The sequence below is a fragment of the Eschrichtius robustus genome, chromosome 1 (genome assembly GCF_028021215.1).
Source record: "Eschrichtius robustus isolate mEscRob2 chromosome 1, mEscRob2.pri, whole genome shotgun sequence".
NCBI lineage: Eukaryota > Metazoa > Chordata > Mammalia > Artiodactyla > Eschrichtiidae > Eschrichtius > Eschrichtius robustus.
Genome location: NC_090824.1, coordinates 67029435 through 67051562, shown reverse-complemented (window position 1 = coordinate 67051562; position 22128 = coordinate 67029435). Strand labels below are relative to the sequence as shown.

General features: G+C 39.7%; 2 protein-coding genes across 8 annotated transcripts in view; both read right to left on the bottom strand.

Moving 5' to 3' along the window:
• The window catches only part of HEATR5A (HEAT repeat containing 5A), a 112222-nt gene extending 107693 nt beyond the window's left edge, over positions 1–4529 (bottom strand). For 4 of the 6 annotated variants that reach the window (XM_068546480.1, XM_068546510.1, XM_068546528.1 and 1 more), the window contains exon 1: positions 4253–4529. The gene's annotated coding sequence lies outside the window, so the exon portion shown is untranslated. Of the gene's footprint in view, positions 1–4026; positions 4186–4252 lie in introns of those variants that run through there. The other 2 variants (XM_068546518.1, XM_068546491.1) reach the window with 2 other exon arrangements.
• A 3811-nt stretch (positions 4530–8340) lies between these two features.
• DTD2 (D-aminoacyl-tRNA deacylase 2) overlaps positions 8341–22128 on the bottom strand; it is a 28094-nt gene continuing 14306 nt past the window's right edge. The window contains exons 3-5 of one of the 2 annotated variants that reach the window (XM_068534535.1): positions 11491–11562; positions 9064–9100; positions 8341–8413 (exon numbers count right to left, since the gene is read on the bottom strand). In XM_068534535.1, the coding sequence (XP_068390636.1) occupies positions 8353–8413; positions 9064–9100; positions 11491–11562 (170 nt within the window). In that variant the 3' untranslated portion in view covers positions 8341–8352. The remainder of the gene's footprint in view (positions 8414–9063; positions 9101–11490; positions 11563–22128) is intronic. The other variant, XM_068534543.1, reaches the window with a different exon arrangement.

Here is a 22128-nt window from a genome sequence, read left to right as displayed (position 1 = left end):
CAGGCAGGAAACAGTGATGGAAGTGACCCAAACACTATTTAATACAGATATTTTAAAAAGCAGGCAATATGGGGATACTTAGTTCAAGAGCGAAGTTCACAAGATGCCATTATTCCCCCAGCTCAGCAGAGGCCAGGAATCCTTGCTCAATTTTCCAAAATATCACTGTATTTGCTGCTCATGAAATCTGCCACCTAGGACTTCCTAGTTAGCCATTAGAGTCCACCTGCTTCCCCTCCTTCTTCCCCTTCTAACTATTCATGGCTCTTGCACCCTGGTTAGCATTCACAGATTCACCGTTAATGCACACTATCGTCTGACATCTTGGCTTTTCCTCACGGTTCCCACTTCTAATTTACAACATATCTTATGAAATGCCTAGTCTATAATTTAGCTACAGTTCTGACCCTCCTGGAGCCCTACCTGAGGGTTCTTGTTTTTTAGCAGACACTGCTTCCTACTCCCTGCCAGATGCCTAAGTAGGCTCTTAACATTGCAAGTGCAGCTCCCTGGAACGACTCCATTATTCCTCTGCTTTCTGGCTGCCACCATCATAGCCCACCCAAGTAATACACTGAACATACCATCTATTACCTCTAACCCCTAGTTGCTCTGGGGCAGCACTCCATAATCAAACTCACTGATATTTCTGCAGCAAAAGATAAACATTCACATAAAGGTGGGATAAATAATGACTATAAATAGCTTCATATCAGCTCAGGTGATGTTTTGCTGCCAAATGAGTTAAGAAAAAAGCCTTTTGGACTCTGTAAGTTTAAGGGATTTTGTACCTGTATATACTTTTCTTTTCTTTTCTTTTTTTTGCTTTCCAGATTTCCTCCCAAAATATCTTTTAAAAATTTTTGTGCATTTCAATGGGTAATTTCAATTTTCTGATAATTTTACTTACATAAAAAATGTATTGAACAAGTGAGGTATTATTTTGAATATATATACAAAAACATGCATATATTCAACATACAGAAATCTACAAGCACAAGAGAAAAGGATATAGACAGATGCTGTTGTATATCCATAGAGAAGCATCATCTAGAAAATAAGTACAAAGAAGTACATATATAAAATATTTTATTTAGTGAAGTTAGAACCATACCACGGTTTTAAGATTAGCAAAAGTATATACTCTGCTTTAAATATTTAAATATCACCTCATACAAGTTTTCCTTCTTTCCTGTCACATAATTAGCTCTAATTTCTTAGGCACGTAACACTAACATAATACTTTAATATGGCTATATTATATGCTTCTTTTCTAGAAATAATTATCTTTTAAGTTGTTACTACTAAAAGAAAATCCCTAACATGATTCAGGATACATGCTCCAGTTTCAATCTGTTGGGTATCTGTTTAGAGGGTTCCAATTTCCAATTTGGGTCTTACTGTATATATACGTTTGACTTCATGCTCACAGTTACACTGTCAATAATTTTCTGTCTGATCTTTTAATCAATGTCACTAGATTCATGGTAAAAAAACAAAAAGTCTGAATAAAAATAACTTACTGTTACTTGTGAAAAACACAAATATTAAAAAGAGACTTTACTAAATGAAAAAAAATTTCCACATCAGACCTAAATTAAAACTGAAATTGGGCTTCCCTGGTGGCGCAGTGGTTGAGAGTCTGCCTGCCAATGCAGGGCACGCGGGTTCGAGCCCTGATCTGGGAGGATCCCGCATGCCACGGAGCGGCTGGGCCCGTGAGCCACAATTACTGAGCCTGTGCGTCTGGAGCCTGTGCGTCTGGAGCCTGTGCTCCGCAACAGGAGAGGCCGCGATGGTGAGAGGCCCGCGCACCGCGATGAAGAGTGGCCCCCACTTGCCGCACCTGGAGAAAGCCCTCGCACAGAAACGAAGACCCAACACAGCCATAAATGAATAAATAAATAAATAAATAAATAAAAATAAATAAATTAATTAATTAAAAAAAAAAACAAAACTGAAATTATAAAGTTTTTAGAAAACACGTAAAAATCCTTCCCGTTCTCTAGCCTTCCAAAAGTCTAGAATTGCTGAAATTAAAAATTATTAGGTAAATATAACAGAAAAGGCATGACCTTTTTCCATCATTACACATCTAGGATGTGGAAGCATTTATGGGATCCAGTAGTTCACCTAACATAATGAAAAAGATGAAGAATTAAAACTGAACTTAACCTACTTCCTCCCACAAAAGACATAGTGATTAAGAGTTTACAGAGTCCTAGTGCAGGGTCAGCACTTTTTTCCTGTGAAGGACCAGAGAGTAAATACTTTAGGCTGTGTGGACCACACAGGCTCTACCACAACTACTCATAAACAATACATAAACGGCCATAAATAGATGAGTGTGGTTATGTTCCAGTACAACATTATCTGTAAAAACTGGCAGCAGGCTGGATTTGACCCACAGCCTGTCAATTGCTGACCCCTAGTGTAATCCAAAGAATTTAACACTACAACTAGACAAGGGATTCAATTAAATGATATAAACAAGTCTCTACTAACTCCTTAGGCCTCAGTCAATTCATTTCTTAAATGAAGTTTAATAACAGTTTCTGCAGTCTCCTTAAAATGCAGAAATGCTTTTATGTGAGAGGACTAAGGTCCCACGAAGGGGCTGTTCAAACCCATCAACTATACTATGGATAATTAATGAAACACAAGAGTCAATAAAGCCTTTTTTAAAAAATGCCGATGTCATTAAATTGGTTAATCAGGATTTAGAATAAAAGAATTTTAGAATATGAAGGGACCTAAACAAATCCAGAGTTTAATCTTTTATTTTATTCAAAAGATAATTAAGAAAAGCTCATAAAGGTTATCAACGCTCTCAATCCCGTTTTTGAAATAAAGCTGAATGGCAGAAAGGAAGATAGGTGTATTGCTTAAAGACGAAAAGCTCTTAAATTTTTTCCTTAGAGAACATATTATTAGTGGAATTTTAAAAAATTTTAAGGTACTTTGGATTATGTATTTTCTGTTCTAAAGTCAGATACAATGATAAACAAAAAGAAAAGAAGAGAAAAGTTAACAGAGATCTGTAAACAGTAGTGGAGGAGCTTAAGCTAAAATTCAGGTCTCCCGTCAGTTTAGGAGTCTTCCAATACTATAACTATCTATATAAAATAGCTGTACTTTTCCCAACTGTCACTATTCTTGTTATAAACCCTGCCTGCTTACCCATTTCATTAAAGGGGAAAAAATCTATGGTATTAAAATGTAAGATAAATCTCGGCTTCAATGCTGATCTAAAACCACTTTCTCAAAGACATACTTTCTAAAATGTTTGGAAAACGAAACAGGGCAATTCTCCTTTCCCCATCCACCTAATGCCCAGCTCCAAGCACACTTTTTCCTTACACTATAATCTCGCCAGAGTATTTTCTCTGACAAAGTTCTGAACCGTACTTACGGGCCCCTTTTTTCCCTTTTAACGTCTTCTCTAGGCTGTTAAGTTCCTTAAGGGCGCTGAGCCTGCACATAAAAGATGCTGAATATTTGTTGAATAAATGACTGCACATAAAAACAATGTATAACTATGATCTTTAATAAAGGAGCGCAAATCATTTGACACCTATTATCTGACTTGACAGTTAACAAAAATCATCTTAACTTGCCAGAGGTATACATTACTGTGACTAGTAAATACCATAAAGCGCTTCATAAAGTTTCCAAAGACTTTATAATCCCTTGAAATGACACTGCGCTGGCCGAAAGTAGGGTAAGAAGAAATGCTTCTTCGTACTAAGCAAATGCTACCCCGGCAAAGGCTTGCTTTCCTTGCGAGAAGGCACTATCCATATCCACTCTCCACTGCTCCCGGAAACGCGCCTCCAAGGTTGCGCGCGAGCGTTCGGAGAACCTCTCCCGAAGCTCGGGTTGGGGCCCCGCTCCCGGCCAACCCCCGGCGCGGCGGGCGCCGCCAGGGCGGATCCGGGGAGCAGCGCGCCGGCGAAGCGGGCTCCGACCTTCCGACCTTCCCCGCAAGCCTGGGGGCTCCCGCCGGCGGCCAGAGTCCCCGCCTACCTGTTGTGCACGGGGGAAACCAGACTTTCCCGGAGCCCAAGAGGAAGGACGGAGGGCACGGCTACTCGGCCGTCCCCGCGCCGCAGTTCAGCCCCTCCTCGGCGGGCTCCGGCCCCTTCGGCCAGATCGCCTAATCCCTCGTCCCGTTCCTGCTCCCGGGGTCCCAGCTTCCTACACCGCTTCGCTGCCGCGACCACCCCGGGGACCCTCCAGCCGCTCAACTTACAGTGCAGGCCCCGGTGTGTGGTTCCTCCTAGCCGGCAAGCAGCACGGACACCGCCCCCTCGCGCCGGGAGCCGCCTCCACTGCGGCGATTCCCGACTGCTCGCCCCCGGGGTCCGCCACGACCACGACTCAGCGACCGTCCCAGCCTCGCCACGTTATCGGATCCACAGCGCTGGGACTCGCAGGCGGTAGCGACTGCGAGGCAGCGGGGCGGGAGGGGCGCGCGCGGGGCGGGACGGAAGGCTCGGAGCCTGGAGTGCGGCGGGAGCCAGCGATTGGGAACACGCCCCGCACCGCGCCGAGACCCCGCCAGCCGGCCGCCGAGCTATCGAGCGCCCACACTGGCAGGCGTGACTGCTCCACCTCCGAAAGAGCGATGGCGGAGACTGCGGCCTAGATTGAGGCCAGGGCAGCGTCTTTGCAGTTTGGAGAGCTTGGCCACACCCATTTTTGTTTGTTTTCGACTCTACCCAGAATCCTTGGGGCATCTGAAGTCTAAGGCACAACTGGAGCCTGGAGAAATTCAGGCAGGGAGTGCCGTGGGTGTAGGTGGTGGAATGCTAGACTGGGAAGGGGCCTTAGAGAGCCTTGTGTCCTACAGCCCGAAACTCTGGGGCCTGACGTAAAGCAGCTTGCTCAAGGTCACATACCCAGTCACTGGCGGAACTGGGATTAACAACCTCTTGGCCCCAAGTCAAGTGCGTTTTTCTAGTATACTCAGCATTTTGAACGTAATTTTTCAATTTCTATTTTGAAACAAGCACAAGCTTACAGAAATGTTTCAAGTATAGAGAACAGAGGACACTTTTCTTTCCTGAACCATTTGTGATCTAAGTTGCTGACACAATGCCACATTGGCCCTAAATACTTTAGTGTGTAGTCCTACTAATAAGCACCTCTATTACATAATCACAATATAACTAGCAAAATCAAAATATGTGATACATTACGTTTTGCCAGTTGTCCCAATAATGCTCTTTATGATGAAAGGATTCAGTTCAGGATCAAGCACTGTACTTACTTGTCATGTATCTTTAGTCACCTTCAATCTGGAACACTTCCTTGGTCTTTCTTTGACTTTCACATCCTTGATACTTGTGAAGATTCCTGGCCAATTATTCTACAGAATGGCCTTCACTTTGCATCTGTCTGATGCTTACTCATGATTAGATTCAGGGTAGATGTCTTTGACAGGACTCTCAGAGAAGTGATGCTCTGTTCTTCTCATTGCATCCTATGAGGTGGCACATGATTTTAATGTCTCATTACGGGTGTTTATTTCAATAAGGTATTGTCTGCCAGGCTTCTCCAGTAGTTACTTTTTTCCTCTTTGTAATTAGGAAGTATTTTGTGGGGGAAATTCTTTGAAACTATGTACTTTTTTTTGTTTCTCATCAAACTTTCAATTAATTTATTTCTATTAGCATGAATTCAGAGTTTCCTATTTTATTAAATGGGTTATAATTTATCATTGTTTATTTTGGAGTTCAAATTGTCCCAAGTTTGGTCAGTGAGATTCACCCATTCATGCTGGCTTCTGTGTCTTTGTGTGTTTTACATCCTTTCACAATGTATTATTGTAAAACATTTTTTAAATACAGAAAATTTGAAAGAGTTTTATATAACATATATCCCACCATCCATATTATTCATTAACATTTTACTATTCTGTCCCCTTTTGACACACCTCCATCATTCTTTGAGTACTCCCTTAATTTCTGGCACCTGGATGCAGCCATTTATCCGGGAGTCCTGGTTCCTTTTAGTGGAGAATGATATTTAGTTTATTTATTTATTTATTTATTTATTTATTTATTTATTTATTTATTTATTTATTTATTTATTTATGTTTGGCTGCGTTGGTCTTCGTTGCTGCGCACGGGCTTTCTCTAGTTGTGGCGAGTGGGGGCTACTCTTCATTGTGGTGCGCGGGCTTCTCATTGCGGTGGCTTCCCTTGTTGCAGAACACAGGCTCTAGGCACGCAGGCTTCAGTAGTTGTGGCACATGGGGTCAGTAGTTGTGGCTCGCAGGCTCTAGAGCACAGGCTCAGTAATTGTGGTGCATGGGCTTTGTTGCTCTGCAGCCGTGAGATCTTCCCAGACCAGGGCTTGAACCCATGTCCCCTGCATTGGCAGGCTTATTCTTAACCACTGAGCCACCAGGGAAGTCCCCAAGAATGGTATTTAGAAGCACGAGGCATGCTCACTGCTACTGAGGTATCACTGCTCAGGCTGTCTTAGGGTTTGTAGCTAAGGAATATTTGTACATTCATACACATATACAGGGCATCTATATATGTATACTCACATATACACACATTTATAGCTAGATTTCTTTATTTAACTATGTATGTTGAAAAACCACAAGTTCACAGTAATACCTCCAATCCAGCATCACACAGTTTATTCTAGTTTCCTCCCTTCCACATTTGTAACTCCTTTCTCCTACAGAGAGAATGCTGGATCCTATTATCTTTGAGATATTTACTTGTTTGAACACCTCTCCTATATTTAAGCAGTCACCCATTGCTGCTATCTCTCCCTTTGGAGGATGCTGCCCTTATCCCACTAAGGGTCTGAAACCCCAAAATTAGCCACCACAAGCCCCTCCTTCTCTTTCCTTACCCCTGCTCCCAAACCCTGTGCCCATGGCCAGTCTGTAAGCCCTCTCCACCCTGCTCAGGCTCCATCCCTTGCCAAGCATCCCTCTAGGCACCCTCCTTATCCCTCAAGAGTGTGTGTGTGTGTGTGTGTGTGTGTGTGTGTAGGGTACTGTAAACTATGCTGAGAAAGATACAAAGATATTCTAGATCCTGAAGGAGAGAGCAAATGCTGTGAAGTCCAGTTGGGATGCTCATGAAAGGTTTAAAGAAAGAGATGGCATTTAATATGGGCTTTGAAGAATGCATAAGAATGGATGAGTAGGATATACTCTGTAAGATACTGAAATAACTCTGGAAAATAATTTGAGCGCAAAGTTATTCTTGGCCAAAGCAGAGAAAGTGATTCATTTTGACTGAGTATGTGGTACAAGAATAACAACACTAGAATTTTAGAGCTGGAAGGGATATTATGAATCACTGAGTCCAACCACTAATTTTACAAGGGATTCAAAGATGGCTCCAAACTTTGAGCCCAAGTGACTAAGAGAATTAAATTAGGAGGAGGAAATAATAAGTTTAATTGTAAACACATCACATTTGAAGTGACAGTAGAGCATCCAAGGAGAAATGGAGGACTACAGCTTAGAAGAGGGTTCAGAACGAGAGCTCTAGATTCAAAACGTTTCTACATGGAGTGGACAGCTAATACAATGAAAGACAAAAAATAAAGAGAGAAAACAACAAGGACAGAACTCTGAGGAACAACCAGTTTAATTTTAACCAGGTGGAAATGTTTCACCTCTCAACTACTATTATACTTTGTTCAATCTCAAATTGAGATTTTAAGTCACAATAAAGAAGAAGCTGTATTATAATTAATGGAAAGAACACAGCTTTCAAATCTGGCAACTTGTGTTCAAATCCTAATTCCACCACTTAGTAGGCTTGACCTAGAGAAAACTGCTTCATATCTCAGTTTCCTCACTTTATTTTTTTTTAAATTTTTTTAAAATTTATTTTATTAGTATTTTATTTATTTTTATTTTTGGCTGTGTTGGGTCTTCGTTGCTGTGCACAGGCTTTCTCTAGTTTCAGCGAGCAGGGGCTACTCTTCGTTGTGGTGCGTGGGCTTCTCACTGCGGTGGCTTCTTTTGTTGTGGAGCACCGGCTCTAGGCACGCGGGCTTCAGTAGTTGCGGCTCGCGGGCTCTAGAGTGCAGGCTCAGTAGTTGTGGCGCATGGGCTTAGCTGCTCTGTGGCATGTGGGATCTTAGTTGCTCCGGAGCAGGGCTCGAACCTATGTCCCCTGCATTGGCAGGCGGATTCAACCACTGGGCCCCCAGGGAAGCCCAGTTTCCCCACTTTAAAATGAGAATATCTCCCTCTCTGAGGTGTGCTGAAGATTCAAAATATAATCAAAATAACTGGCATGTGGCCCGTTGTGAAATGATAGCCAGCATTATTAGGCACTTACCTTATATCTCTACTCCCAACTTACTTCAGCTTTTGTCAACACACTTGGTGTCACTGTTGGGCACACAGAAGGCACTCATCAGATATCTGTTGAAGGAATGGAGAATTTTACATACTTTCTCTTTATATTTATCCTATAATGCATCATACTACATCTTCTTGACTTTCTATAAAGGAATAATTTTCCCCACCAATAAATGAAGCAATCTTAGAAGTAGAATTGTTGGTAATTAATGGTGTATGTAAAACTGATGAAGTAAACCAGTAGTTACCCATTTGACTGGCTATGTGATATCTCACTTTAATTTACTGTTCAAACCCATCTGATACAACTCTAGGTTCCAACCACTATACATTTGGGAAACTGAAAATGATAGATTCCCTTTAAGATTCCTTTTACCCCTGAGATTATAAAATTCAATGATAGTGGGCTTCCCTGGTGGCGCAGTGGTTGAGAATCTGCTTGCCAATGCAGGGGACACGGGTTCGAGCCCTGGTCTGGGAAGACTCCACATGCCGCGGAGCAACTAGGCCCGTGAGCCACAACTACTGAGCCTGTGCGTCTGAAGCCTGTGCTCCGCGACAAGAGAGGCCGTGATAGTGAGAGGCCCGCGCACCGCAATGAAGAGTGGCCCCCGCTTGCCACAACTAGAGAAAGCCCTCGCACAGAAACGAAGACCCAACACAGCCAAAAATAAACAAATAAATTAAGTAATTAATTAAAAAAAAATACCTACTTCAAGTAGTTATTATGAAGATTCCGTGAGCAGCTGGCTTAAAAAAAAAAAAAAAATTCAATGATAGTAGAACAGTATTACCCAAACAATGGGACTCTTGTATACCCATGTAGCTCTACGGTCTTGCTCTAGATTGTACTCCTCAAGATGTTAACAGTTGTTCCTTTAAAAAGGCATTCTTAAATAAATTTGAGAAACACTATATGTTAACATTTTATAGCCGTTTCTTAAAGAGTCATTAGGCATATTAGTAGGCTGCATTTCAAGTGGTGTTTCCCAAGCTTATTTGACAATGCAATATAATATCTTAAAAAAAAAAAGGAATGCACACTAATATCTTTTAGAACTAGTGTTCCTGGGAGCAGACTTTGCTCAATGTTGATGAAGCCATCGAGGAGACTGGAGTGTACATGTGGAAAGCTCATGTCACAAAACTCATGGGTTGGGCACAGCTTCCACTCTGTCGATTTCAGTGTGATCTTAAGCCTGAAATGACACTGATAGCCCTCACTCCAACAAAAGATCTGCTGGCCTTTTGTGATACAGCTTGCTACTTTTTGGTCTATCAAGCATTATTTGTCAATGTACTGCTGAGCTTGCTGTAGTGTATGACAGCTTTTAGCACTAAATTTCCATTAAGAACTTTTGGCCACGGGCAGGATTTTCTTCCGTAGGCAAACTACCACTATAAAAATTCAGCCAAGAAGTACTTACAACATAGCACAGACCTTGATGCATGAGGGTAAGTAAGTAATAGTAGACAATCTAACCTGGAAAGAAGCAGTTAAATTCAGGGCTGGTGCTTCTAAGCAGGAATACTGAGCAAAGGTAGATCTGTAACTACATATTTGATAATACTTTACACAAGAATCGACTGCAGTTATGTTCATACTTGACTAGGACTCCTAACATCCCTTCCAACTTCTCATTCTCTGATCAGATTAAGAAATACAGTGTTTTACATGTGCATAAACGTCATGATTTTGTTCCAACGTTGCTATCATGTATTTTATAAGCAAATCAATTAACATCTTTGGGCCTCAATTTCCTCCTCTGGAACATGAGCATGTTGTACTAGAGGATCTCTAAGACCTCAGTTTTAAAATTCAAATATTCTATCGTTATTCTTACAAAAATCCCTTCAGGGTAAATAGAGTAGTTATTATTTGAAAGAAATAGAAACCAAATCCCAGAATAGGTAAGTAGTTTGTCCATGTTTGGAACAAAATTCCAGAAGTAAGATTTTAAAACCAGGCCTTCTGAACCCTTGTCTGATATCTTTTCCATATTATCATAGTACCACATATATTAAAAACTGTATAAAATATGTTAAACACCTTTAAAAGTCTTTCTTTTATAGGTATGCGGTCACATATTTATTTTAAAATATTATTAACATCAACTTGAAAACACAATTTTTTTTTAAACTCAGGGAAACAAAGACATAATCCTACTACCTCCATGAAATTATTTTCATTTATTTGGTTTTCTTTTAACTGTTACTCATATGTCAAGCAAAGTCATATGCATATGGCACATCAAATTTGTATTCATAGTAATTTTATTACCATTGGCCATATAAACATCAGTTCCTGGGTACGACATTGCTAACACTTAATCACATGGACCTGAGGGCTGGGGAAAAACTGCTATCTCCTGCCTGTAGGGACGAGTAATTGGCAAGGAGTGAAGAGGACCTAAAATGGTTCTGTAGTTTGCTATGATACCGCTATTCCTCCATATCTGCCTTTAAAATCTCATGGCTAGGCACTTACCTGGTGGTCCAGTGGTTAGAACTCTGTGTTTTTGTTTGTTTCTTTTTAAAATATTTATTTATTTATTTATTTTGTTGCGCTGGGTCTTCCTTGCAGCAGGCAGGCTCCTTAGTTGCGGCTCCCAGGCTCCTTAGTCGCAGCATGTGGGCTCCTTAGTTGTGACATGCGAACTCTTAGTTGCGGCATGCATGTGGGATCTAGTTCCCTGACCAGGGATCAAACCCAGGTCCCCTGCATTGGGAGCACGGAGTCTTAACCACTGGGCCACCAGAGAAGTCCCTGGACTCTGTGCTTTCACTGCTGAGGGAGCAGGTTCAATCCCTGTTTGGGGAAGTGAGATCCCACAAGCTGCAAGGGTGTGGCCATGAATAAATAAATAAATAACTAAATAAATAAATAAATAAATAAAATCTCATGGTTAGAATCATTCCTCTGGCTTTCATAAAAGAAAGACAAGGAAAGAGACTTTAGGAAGTCAATGTTGAATGCTATAACCAGAGATGGGAGAAAAAATCCTCGAGATCTCTTCTGACTCCTTCTTTAATACAGTTTTCACCTTGGAAGACAGGGCAAATTGTGACCCTGAAGAAGTGAACAACAGGAGAGGAAGGTTTCGGTGGTAAGGGGGAGGAATGGGCAGCAACAAACTTACCGTGGTGGCCGGAGAGAGAAGGCTCTGGATGATGGGATCCGAAGCTGACTCCAGGAAGGGGGAAGGAGGTGTCTGTGGGGAATCAATAAAAGTGGGGCTGAGAGGAATGAGAAGACTCCTTGGTCAGCTTGGCAATTTTTCCCTGCCAGGAAGTTCCTGATGGGAACCACAGGAAACACCATCATAAGCCAAATTAATCATGGAGTTTATCAAGGTGAAGGAGCAAAATTCAATGACATCAGTGGCTCAGTTCTAAACATGAGCCAAAACCTAAGGAATGGGATAGGTCAAGCCAGAGCTAGGACTGAAGAAGCATACTACACAAACCCTTAATTTCAGCTGCAAGCTCTTTAGGCAAGTATACTGTTTAGCTGTAGACAGGCAATTTAAGAGAATAATTTAGTGCTTTAATTTAGGAATGTTTCATCCTTTATAAGTAGCATATAAGACATCCCACCAAAACCTTATTCACCAGTTGCAGACATTTGAATGTAAAAACTTATGATGGATGATCGTCCACTTAAAAATTAAATGCCTTTGAATAATAACCACACAAGATAATGTGATGATTCAAATAATTTGTTGTAAAATTCATAATAAGATTATTTGTCTAGCTCAAGAAATTGAATTTACCCAGTAAAAGGGCAGAACTCTAACTGGTTGATAAATAGTATTCTTGCTGAGTTATCATACGTGAGGAAAAACTATATACAATATTATAAAAAATACTTATGGAAATTCTTATCAGTTACTGTGTTTATGAAGACAGATCTATTATAACTTCTTTGGACACATTATTCTTGAAGGAAATTCTAATAAAAATTAGTTTATATGGCAACTTCTTGTTTAGCTATAAACTTAGAATAGAGAACCTTGTCTAGATGCAAATATTTAACTGACCACTATGAACAATAGCTAGAAATTAAATTAACCATATAATATAGTTAAGATAATCAGTGGAGCCAGAGTCATAGATCAGAAAGAAAAAGAAAAATGTTAATAATATGGAATAGAATTACATACTCTCGAACTCAATTTGTTAACTTACAGGCGTTCACAGACCAGAGCACAAACCCATTTATAGACCATACTTGTTCATCTTAATAATATTTTATTGACTTACACCTTTTCTCCTTTTGTCTGCTTCCTCTCCCTTATACTCCCTGAGATCAAAATTAAAAAAAAAAAACAAACTTTTTCTTAAGTATTATGATAAAATATTGTTTTTAAAAAGCCAAATATAAAATCCCTTTATGACTGAACAATGCTAAAATACTGGTGTTTTATAAACAAAGATTATAAGGGAATAAATAAAAATGAAATAATGATATTTGAGCAATGAGCATACAGGCTTTTTAATCTTTTCATTATCTGTAATTGTGTATATTACTTTTACCAAAAAAAAAAAAAGAAAGCATTTTTTAAAGATTTCTTTTTGCGATTTCCAGGTGTAATTTTCCCCCTTTGGAAAGGTACTTGATACATAGTAGTTGCTCAATGTAAATTTGATGAATAACTATGCAAAATGGCAACTACAACTGCTGGCAGATCTTCTTTAGAGAAGCCAAATGATAACACTGGCTATGGTGAAGTAAGGGTAAAATAAGTGAGTATTTACTCATCCACCTGCTCAGGGGCTTCTAATTAACTCTCCCTGAGACTGTTATTAGTAGGGTGTCCATATAATTTATTGTCTACTGGGACACTTTTGAGAGTCAAAGGGGAGCTATTTATGAATATGCCAGGTTCTTAGATACGACACCTAAAGCACAAGCAACCAAAGAAATAAATAGATTGGACTTCATCAAAATTTAAACCTTTTGTTATTCAAAGGACATTATCAAGAAAATAAAAAGACGGCTCATAAAATGGGAGGAAATATTTGCAATCATTTACTGATAAGGGTCAAGTATCTAGAACATATAAAGAACTTTTATAATTAACAATAAAAAGACAAATAACCCAATTAAAAAATGGGCAAATAATTTGAATGGACATCTTTCCAAAGAAGATACACAAAAGGAGAATAAGCACATGAAAATATATTCAACATTGGTCATTAGGGAAATGCAAATCAAAACTATGACATACCACTTCACAGGCACTAGGATGGCTAAAATTTTAAAAAATGGAAAATAACAGGTGTTGGTGATAAAGTGGAAGAATTGGAACCCCCATACACTACCAGTAGGAACATGAAATGATGCAGCTGCTTTGGAAAACAGTTTGGCAGTTTTTCAAAAAGTTAAACATAGAGTCACCATATGATCCAGCAATTCCACTCCTAGGTATATATTCAAGACAACTGAAAACATACGTCCACACAAAAAAATTGTACTCGAATGTTTACAGCAGCATTATTCATAATTCATAAAAGCCAAAAAAGGAAACAATGCAAATGTCTACCGATTAGATAAATGTATGTATATCTATGCAATGGAATATTATTTAGTCATAAAAAGGAATGAAGTTTTGATACATGCTACAAACGACATGGGATGAACCTTGAAAACATTATGCTGAATGAAAGAAGGTGTACGCAAAAGGCCAAATATTGCATGATTCCATTTACATGTACTGTCCAGAATAGGCAAATCCATAGAGATCAAAGGTCAATTAGTGGTTCATAGAATCTGGGGGTAAAGTGGAAATGGGGAGTGACTTTAATGAGTATAAAACTTCTTTTTAGAGTGAGGAAAGTGTTCTGGAATTAGATAATGGTGATGTACAACCTTATTGCAATATTGTACAATACAACAATATTGCACCGCCATGTGAATATACTAAAAACCATTCAATTAGACACTTTAAAGTGGTAAATTTTATGGCATGTGAACTATATATCAATAAATAAACAAACAATAAGCAAACAAGTAAGAAAGCTGGACCAATGGGAGGAAGTGGAACTGAATTATGGTGATTGTAGATCAGGCACTCAATGTATTTCCAGTCCTGAAAGATAAATAGGTGGAGAAAGTCGGGGTGGGAGATGGTGCCTAGATGCTTTCCCTCAGAACAAAATGTTTAAACCTGAAATCTAAAACTTAAAGCAGAGCCTGCACTAATATTAGATATTACTTCCATATAATCTCCATTTCTCTTCCTCTCTCCTAAACAATATGAAGCCAAAATTTAGTGTTTTCATTTCCTTTATGTCACCATCTTTTACTTTATCTCTTCTAAACAATATATAGGCATACTTAGTGTTTTGGTTGTATTAACATCCCTTCTCTCTCTCTCTCAACTTCTTTTGCTTCATCTCTGACAAACAATAGTCAGCCAAAAATTAACATTATAATTCCGTTCACATTTCTTCTCTCACCTCCCTGCAATCTTCAGTATTTCTGTGTCCTGTCTCCCTCATATAAGTCTCTAGTCACTTTTTCTTTTCTCTGCTCTCTCTTTCCTACACAACTCAGCTTGCTCTTTCTCCTACTAATCTCACTTTATCTTCTAAAATACCATCCGGAAAAATAAATAAATAAATAAAATACCATCCTGCTGCTAATAAACTTTCCTATATTGTTAACTTTTCCCTAACAATCTTTTGATTTTTTTGCTATGATGGAAACCCGACTTCCTCCTGACCATGAAGGTCCCTTTAAGGGAAGATTATTCCTATTTCGAGACCAGGAAATGGAGCTGACATTCCTCTGGCTCTCTCGTGGTTTTCAGAATATAGTTCTCCTTTGTTCCTCTTCTGACATCCCCTTGATACATCACTCTTTCCCCATCCACATCTCTGCCTTTTGCTGACCTTCATATCACACTTCCACAGTGATTAAAAAATTTGGGCTCAGGGTCATGGGTATTTCCTGCTGTTCTGAGTCATACCATTCTGGGTTACCTTTCTTGTCCAAATGGGGTACTAGCTTTTAAATTCCTCGACATCCTCCACTGCAGCTACACGTTCCCATGGCCTCATTCTAGATTTTGTTGTCACTCATAATAGCTCTACCTCAGAGATCTCATACTATGACCAGTCTCTAATCTTTCCACATCCCCTACTCTCTCTTAGAAATTCTCCTTCTAACTTCTGAAAAGCACTAGTCTTCTCGACCTCTTCCCTCATCTAGTCTGTAAACTCCTAGTTGATTTTACTCTTTTTTTCCCTTTCCTTATCCAGTTTGGTTTATGAGGTCAGTTGTTTCAACCATTTTCTTACTAACATTCCCAATTCCTTCCACTCCATGACCTTAACACACTGCATCTCCTCTGCTAATCCCTGAATGTGAATCAACCCAACCATCTGCTTTTTCCGATCTGCTCTTGGACTGCCAAGAAAATTGTGTAACTGTGCTTTCTAATTTGTTGCATTATTTATGATTTCTAGCCTCAGCTAGTTGGCTCACTTACCCATTTCCTAAAGTGGCTACGTCAGACATTCACTACTGTCCTCTAGCCACTACGCCAAGCCATCTTCCTCTCTCCCAGATGATCGCATCTTATGTTTTACAGCTAAAGTAGAGGTCATGATGTCTGAATTCCACTAGAGCTCTCCTTCTCATCCCATACTCAGCAGTCTTTTCCTCTTATCTCAGAGATACCCAAAGTTTTCCAGTTTTCCAAAAGCACTCCTCCGTCTACGCTTTCTGTATGATATTTTGTTCCATAATTTTGCTCCATAAACCTCTCTGCTTCTTTCTTCAATTTCTCTCTCTACTTCTGCTTCCTCTAAAATCATGCTCAGATTTTTTGCATCTTAAAAAAAAAAACCTTAATACTGCCTTCTCACAGAACTACAACTCTTCAATTTCCTTCATACTCAACTTCCTGAAAGAGTCATCTACATTTACTATATTTTCTTAGTCCCATTCAATCCTCAAGACATTTGGCTTACATAATTCCAGGGAACCTGTTCATAGTGACCTCCTAATTGTCAATCCAAATGGCTTATCAAAAGTTCTATCTTATTTGACTTCTCTACTCACTTGGCTATTGTTCACCACGACCTACTTAAATAGAAATTCTTCCTTCTCTTGGATTTCATGTCAGCATTCTCTTAGACTTTTTCTGCTTCTTCTCGTCCCACTCTTTGTTAGCTAGCCTCTTGATGGCATCTCTTAATCTGCCTGTTTCTTAAATAATTAGCTTCTTACTGTTTCTGTCTTGACATCTTTTCTACACACTCTCTTAGACAACGGCATCCACTTTGGTGACTTTTTAAAAGGCGTATAGTTCAATAGTTTAAGTATACTCACATTGCTGTATCTCTACATACATTGTTGTATCTCTAGAACTTTTTCATTTTGCACAACTGAAACTCTATGCCATTAAACAACAACTCTCCTTATGCAACAACAACTTACCCTGCCCCCAGCCCCTGGCACCCACCATCCTACTTTCTGTTTCTATGACTCTGACTACTTTATATACCTCATATAAGTGGAATCATACAGAAGTTTTCTTTTCGTGCCTGGCTTGTTTCACTTAGCATAATGTCCTCAAGGTTTATCCATTTTGCAGCATGTAATAGAATTTCCTTTCTTTTTTTAAAAATAAATTTCTTTTATTTAGTTTTGGCTGCGTTAGCTCTTTGTTGCTGCAAGCAGGCTTTCTCTAGTTGTGGTGAGTGGGGGCTACTCTTCGCTGTGGTGCACAGGCTTCTCATTGCAGTTGCTTCTCTTGCTGCGGAGCAGGGGCTCTAGGCACGTGGGCTTCAGTAGTTGTGGCTCACGGGCTCTAGAGCGCAGGCTCAGGAGTTGTGGCGCACGGGCTTGGTTGCTCCGTGGCATGTGGGATCTTCCCGGACCAGGGCTCGAACCTGTGTCCCCTGCATCGGCAGATGGATTCCTAACCACTGTGCCACCAGGGAAGTCCAAGAATTTCCTTTCTTTTTAAGGCTGAATAATATTTCACTGTGTGTGTATACCACATTTTGTTTATTCATTCATTCTTCAATGGATGTTTAGGCTGCTTCCACCTCTGGCTACTGTGAATAATGCTGCTATGAACAAGGGTGTGCAAATCTCTCTTGGAGACCCTGCTTTCAGTTCTTTTGGATATATACCTAGAAGCGGGATTGCTAGATCATATGGTAGTAGTATTTTTAATTTTTGAGGAACCACAACTATTAACCTTGGTGACTTTAACTACCACGTATGTGTAGCTAACTTCCAAATCTACATTGGATGCCCCAATCTCTCTGTCTCCTGAAATATATAAAGATATGAACCTACAAAAGAGGGAAACATGTTTATCTTTTTATCCACTATGTATCCCAGTACTGGGTATACAATTGCTTCTAAATAGATTCTTATTTAAAAGACTATGCCTTTTGGGGGTTTCCCTGGTGGCGCAGTGGTTAAGAATCCGCCTGCCAATGCAGGGGACATGGGTTCAAGCCCTGGTCCGGGAAGATCCTACATGCCACGGAGCAACTAAGCCCGTGCACCACAACTACTGAGTCTGAGCTCTAGAGCCCGCGTGCTACAACTACTGAAGCCCACGCGCCTAGAACCCGTGCTCCGCAACAAGAGAAGCCACCAGAATGAGAAGACCGTGCACCACAATGAAGAGTAGCCCCCACTCACCGCAACTAGAGAAAGCCCGCGTGCAGCAACAAAGACCCAAAAGCAGCCAAAAATAAATAAATTAAATAAATAAATTTTTTAAAAAAAGACTATGCCTTTTGAATTCTGAGTGTGTCTAACAAAGAAATTCTAGGAGGGCTAAAGTCCAATATTTTTCCTACAGATTATTGTGTAATTCAGGATGAATTACTATTGTAAGCTCAATGGTAGGCACCTTGCAATGTACTTATCTGCTTCTTATAATGCTTACTACTGCTTTGCACATACTGGGTCATAAGTATCTGGTTAATTAAATAATCTCAAATATAAATCAAACTGAGAGTAGCAGTGGCCCACTATTGAAATACTTGCATAATTTCTTTTCCCTATTTCTAAATGAAAATATCAAGGAAAAAGAGAGGAGAGAATACAGGAATTATGTCATTACTCTACTCCTACACATATTTTAGGATAAACACAAATATGTGAGCTATGTACTAGATAAACTTTATTCTGATCTTATGACCTCAGTAAATAAGAATCTATCTATCAACAAAATGTTTGGAAAAGTTTAGCACATAGCAAATTTACAACACCACCCAAAAGGAAAAGATTTAAAAAAAATCATTTTGGAGCATATGGACACTCATTATTATCACTTACGAGATAACAGCAAAAACACTGAGTAACATTTAAAATAGCATTCTGAAATCATCTTGAAATTAAAATTAGGCCCAGATTTATAATGGAAAAAAAAAACCCCACAAAAAACGCTACCCAACACCAAGGTGACTGAGGGCACAAAATTTAATCATTGCTTAAGACAATCAGACACTTTTCTCTTTCACTGGTAAATATAGCTTTAAAACCTGCAGTAACTTCTGCTGACTCAGAACCCTAAGAAAATAAGTCACTTTTTTTATAGGGAGGAGAAGAAGAAGAAAAGGATATTACCAACAATGTAAAAGGAATGCAGAGTGGTAATGGCTATGAACACTGGAATCACCACGGAAACACAGAACTATGAAATGGCAAAGGGCTGAGTGAAATGCCTGAAGCCCATTTTATGGTCCAGCTTTTAAAAACCAAATGAAAACTCATGAGATGCAAGAAGAATTTAGTTATTTTGATGAGTAACACACATACTACTTGAATGAAAAGAAACAACTATAGCTCAAATGAACACAAACTGAAACTTCTTTTTTTTTCAGTTCATCGGATTTAAGTTTAACCAACTCCTGATTTACAAGATTCAGTTTTCAGAGTTCCACAAAATGGTAGAGCTGAGCGGAATTTCAGAATTTGTCAAGTGCAATTCCCTCCCTTATGATGAGTCGTGATGGGATTGAGTTACCCTAGGCTAGTGTAACACACACAGTCCATGGGAAAGCCAAGACTTCAACAGAAGCCTCTTGACTCTTAGTTCAGAGATATCACCACAAAGATTATACAATTAGTTCTCAGATGCTAGTCTGTATAAGAGTCACAGGTGGGGAAAAGTGACTTAAAATGCAGTTTCCAGGCCTTTTCTCAGAAATTCTGATTCAGTAAGTCCAAGGTGAGACACAGGAATTTGCATTTTTAACAAGTTTTCCTAGTAATTCTGATTAGGGTGATTCTCAGACCATACTTTGGTAAACTACTAGAAAGTTCAGCAAATCATGGGTCATTTAGAAATAGGCTCTTTTCTAGTCTCAGGTGCAGACTTCCAGGGATAGTTAACTAACCTAACTGGAAAGGTGGAAAAGTTATTTCTCCCATGGGTCACCATTTGGGACCTTTAAAGACAAAGGCACACAGAGTAGAGAGGCTTTCCTATAATGTAAGTATAGTAAATCTGGGCATATCAGTGAAATGCAGCAGGCTCACACACAACCTTGGCCTCGAACTTCCCTGGTGGCACAGTGGCTAAGAATCCACCTGCCAATGCAGGGGACACGGGTTCAAGCCCTGGTCCGGGAAGATCCCACATGCTGCGGAGCAACTAAGCCCATGCGCCACAACTACTGAGCCTGTGCTCTAGAGTCCGCAAGCCACAACTACTGAAGCCCGTGCTCCACAACAAGAGAAGCCACCACAACGAGAAGCCTGCGCACCACAATGAAGAGTAGGCCCTGCTCGCCACAACCAGAGAAAGCCTGCATGGAGGAACGAAGACCCAGTGCAGCCGAAAATAAATAAATAAATAAATTAAAAAAAACAAAAACAAAAACCTGGGCCTCTGAGAGGAGAAGCTAACCAGCAGAGGCAAAAGGGGAGAAAAGAAGAGGAATAAATTAAAAATCTTTGGCAAACAAAATAACCTCTTCTTGGAATGGACAGATGGATAGATAGGTAGTAAAGCAAATATAGCAAGATGCCTATTGTAGAATCTAGGTGGTGGATATGTGGGTGTTAACTATGCAATAATTTCAACTTCTCTATATGTTTGGACCCACTTCCCCAATTCTTGAAACCTTAACTCCAAGACACTGATGTTTCCACTTCTCCCACTTTTTCCACCCACCTATCTGTCTGACCTTTCTTTCCTTTGTCAATTTTCCTCTTCCTTCTGTTACTATAAATTTGGTTGGACCTCAAATCCTTTGTTGTTCTCTACATCACCTCTCATAGATCTCATCTTCAAAATTACACTGAAATGCCAGTGCTCCCCTAACTAGATGAAATCTCTTGCGTCTCCAAGACGCACCTCTAGTTTCTCTGAATTCCAGTTAACTCTTTTGGCACCTCTAGTTTCTCTGAATTCCAGTTAACTATCTTAACACACCAGTTATTTTGTAATCTCCTGAGGAAACTGCCTTTTCATTTTTAGTGTGCCTCTTATAATTACCTGAGTAGGCTCTCAGTAATATTGGATGATTAAATCTTATCTATTTCTAGGGTTTCAACTATCACTGTTATAAATAAGAGTCACAAATCTATACTCTCTCTGCCCCGAGTAACAAATCTGGTAGACATTTCTACTTTATGTGCCTCAAACTCAATGTATTAAAATCTGAATTCATCTTCCTCAGTAACCCACACATGAAATCTTAAGAGTGATTTTTGATTCCTCCCTTTAGCTCCACCACAGCTAATCAGCTGTCCTGAAGTGTATTTTTTTTCAAAACACCTTTCAATATCTCCAATTACGTTTATTTCCATGTTCACAGCCACTACTATAAGTGAGACCAAATCCCTTTATGTCTGCACTACTCAAAAAAATAAAAATAAAAACAAAAATCTGTCTTTCTGTCACAAAATTTCCTTCTCTCTGTAATCCTTATGTACCACTATCAGGTCTCTCCTCTTAAAAACGGTCTTCATTATGTCATTATTCTCTCTAAAAGCCTTCAATGGCACCTTATTATCTATCAGTCCAGACAGAGTTTGAAGTGCCCTCCCCCACACCTCATGCGTATAGACGTGCTACCCATTCTACAAGGGATGGCTCAAGTTGCCATGCCTGTTTTAACACAGTGATTCACCACTCTAGCCAGAAGCATCTTCTCCCTCTGCTGCTATTCTATAGCTCAGAGATAGCATTGTCCAGATAACACTGATCACACAGTACCTAGTTCATTTCTGTGTCTATCATGTCCCCTACTAGATGGAAATTCCTTGGAGTTAAGGGTCATATCTTGAACAATTTGTATTTCACACAGCTCCCAGCTCCACTGCTGACCTGCAGATTCTGAGGATTATAACTTTCAAGTGGAGAGCAACTATCCATGACGCAGTATTAAGAAAATGTTAGAACATTTTCAACACCTGGCTTAAAAAAGGCAAGTATGCATATGATGAAAAGAAATCAAAGCCATGAGGACTACCTGAATGTAATCAGGATATAAAATAATTCGGGCACTGAGAAAATGAAACTGTGATGATCATATCTACTCATTAAAGAAACTTACCTTGGGGCTGCAAAGTAAATTAAAAGAATGCCTGGAGTAGAAAGTGTGTCTTAGTTTATCTATGTTAGTATAAAGCTATGTAAACAATATCTCAAAGTTGGAGTCAAGGATGGCATTTTTGCTAGTCTAGTCAGACGTGCCTTAAAAAGACTCCATATCTCCCCCTCAAAAAAAAAATGTCCACAATTACTTTCCCAACCCCAACTGTTTATAATAGTATTAGCTAATGGTTC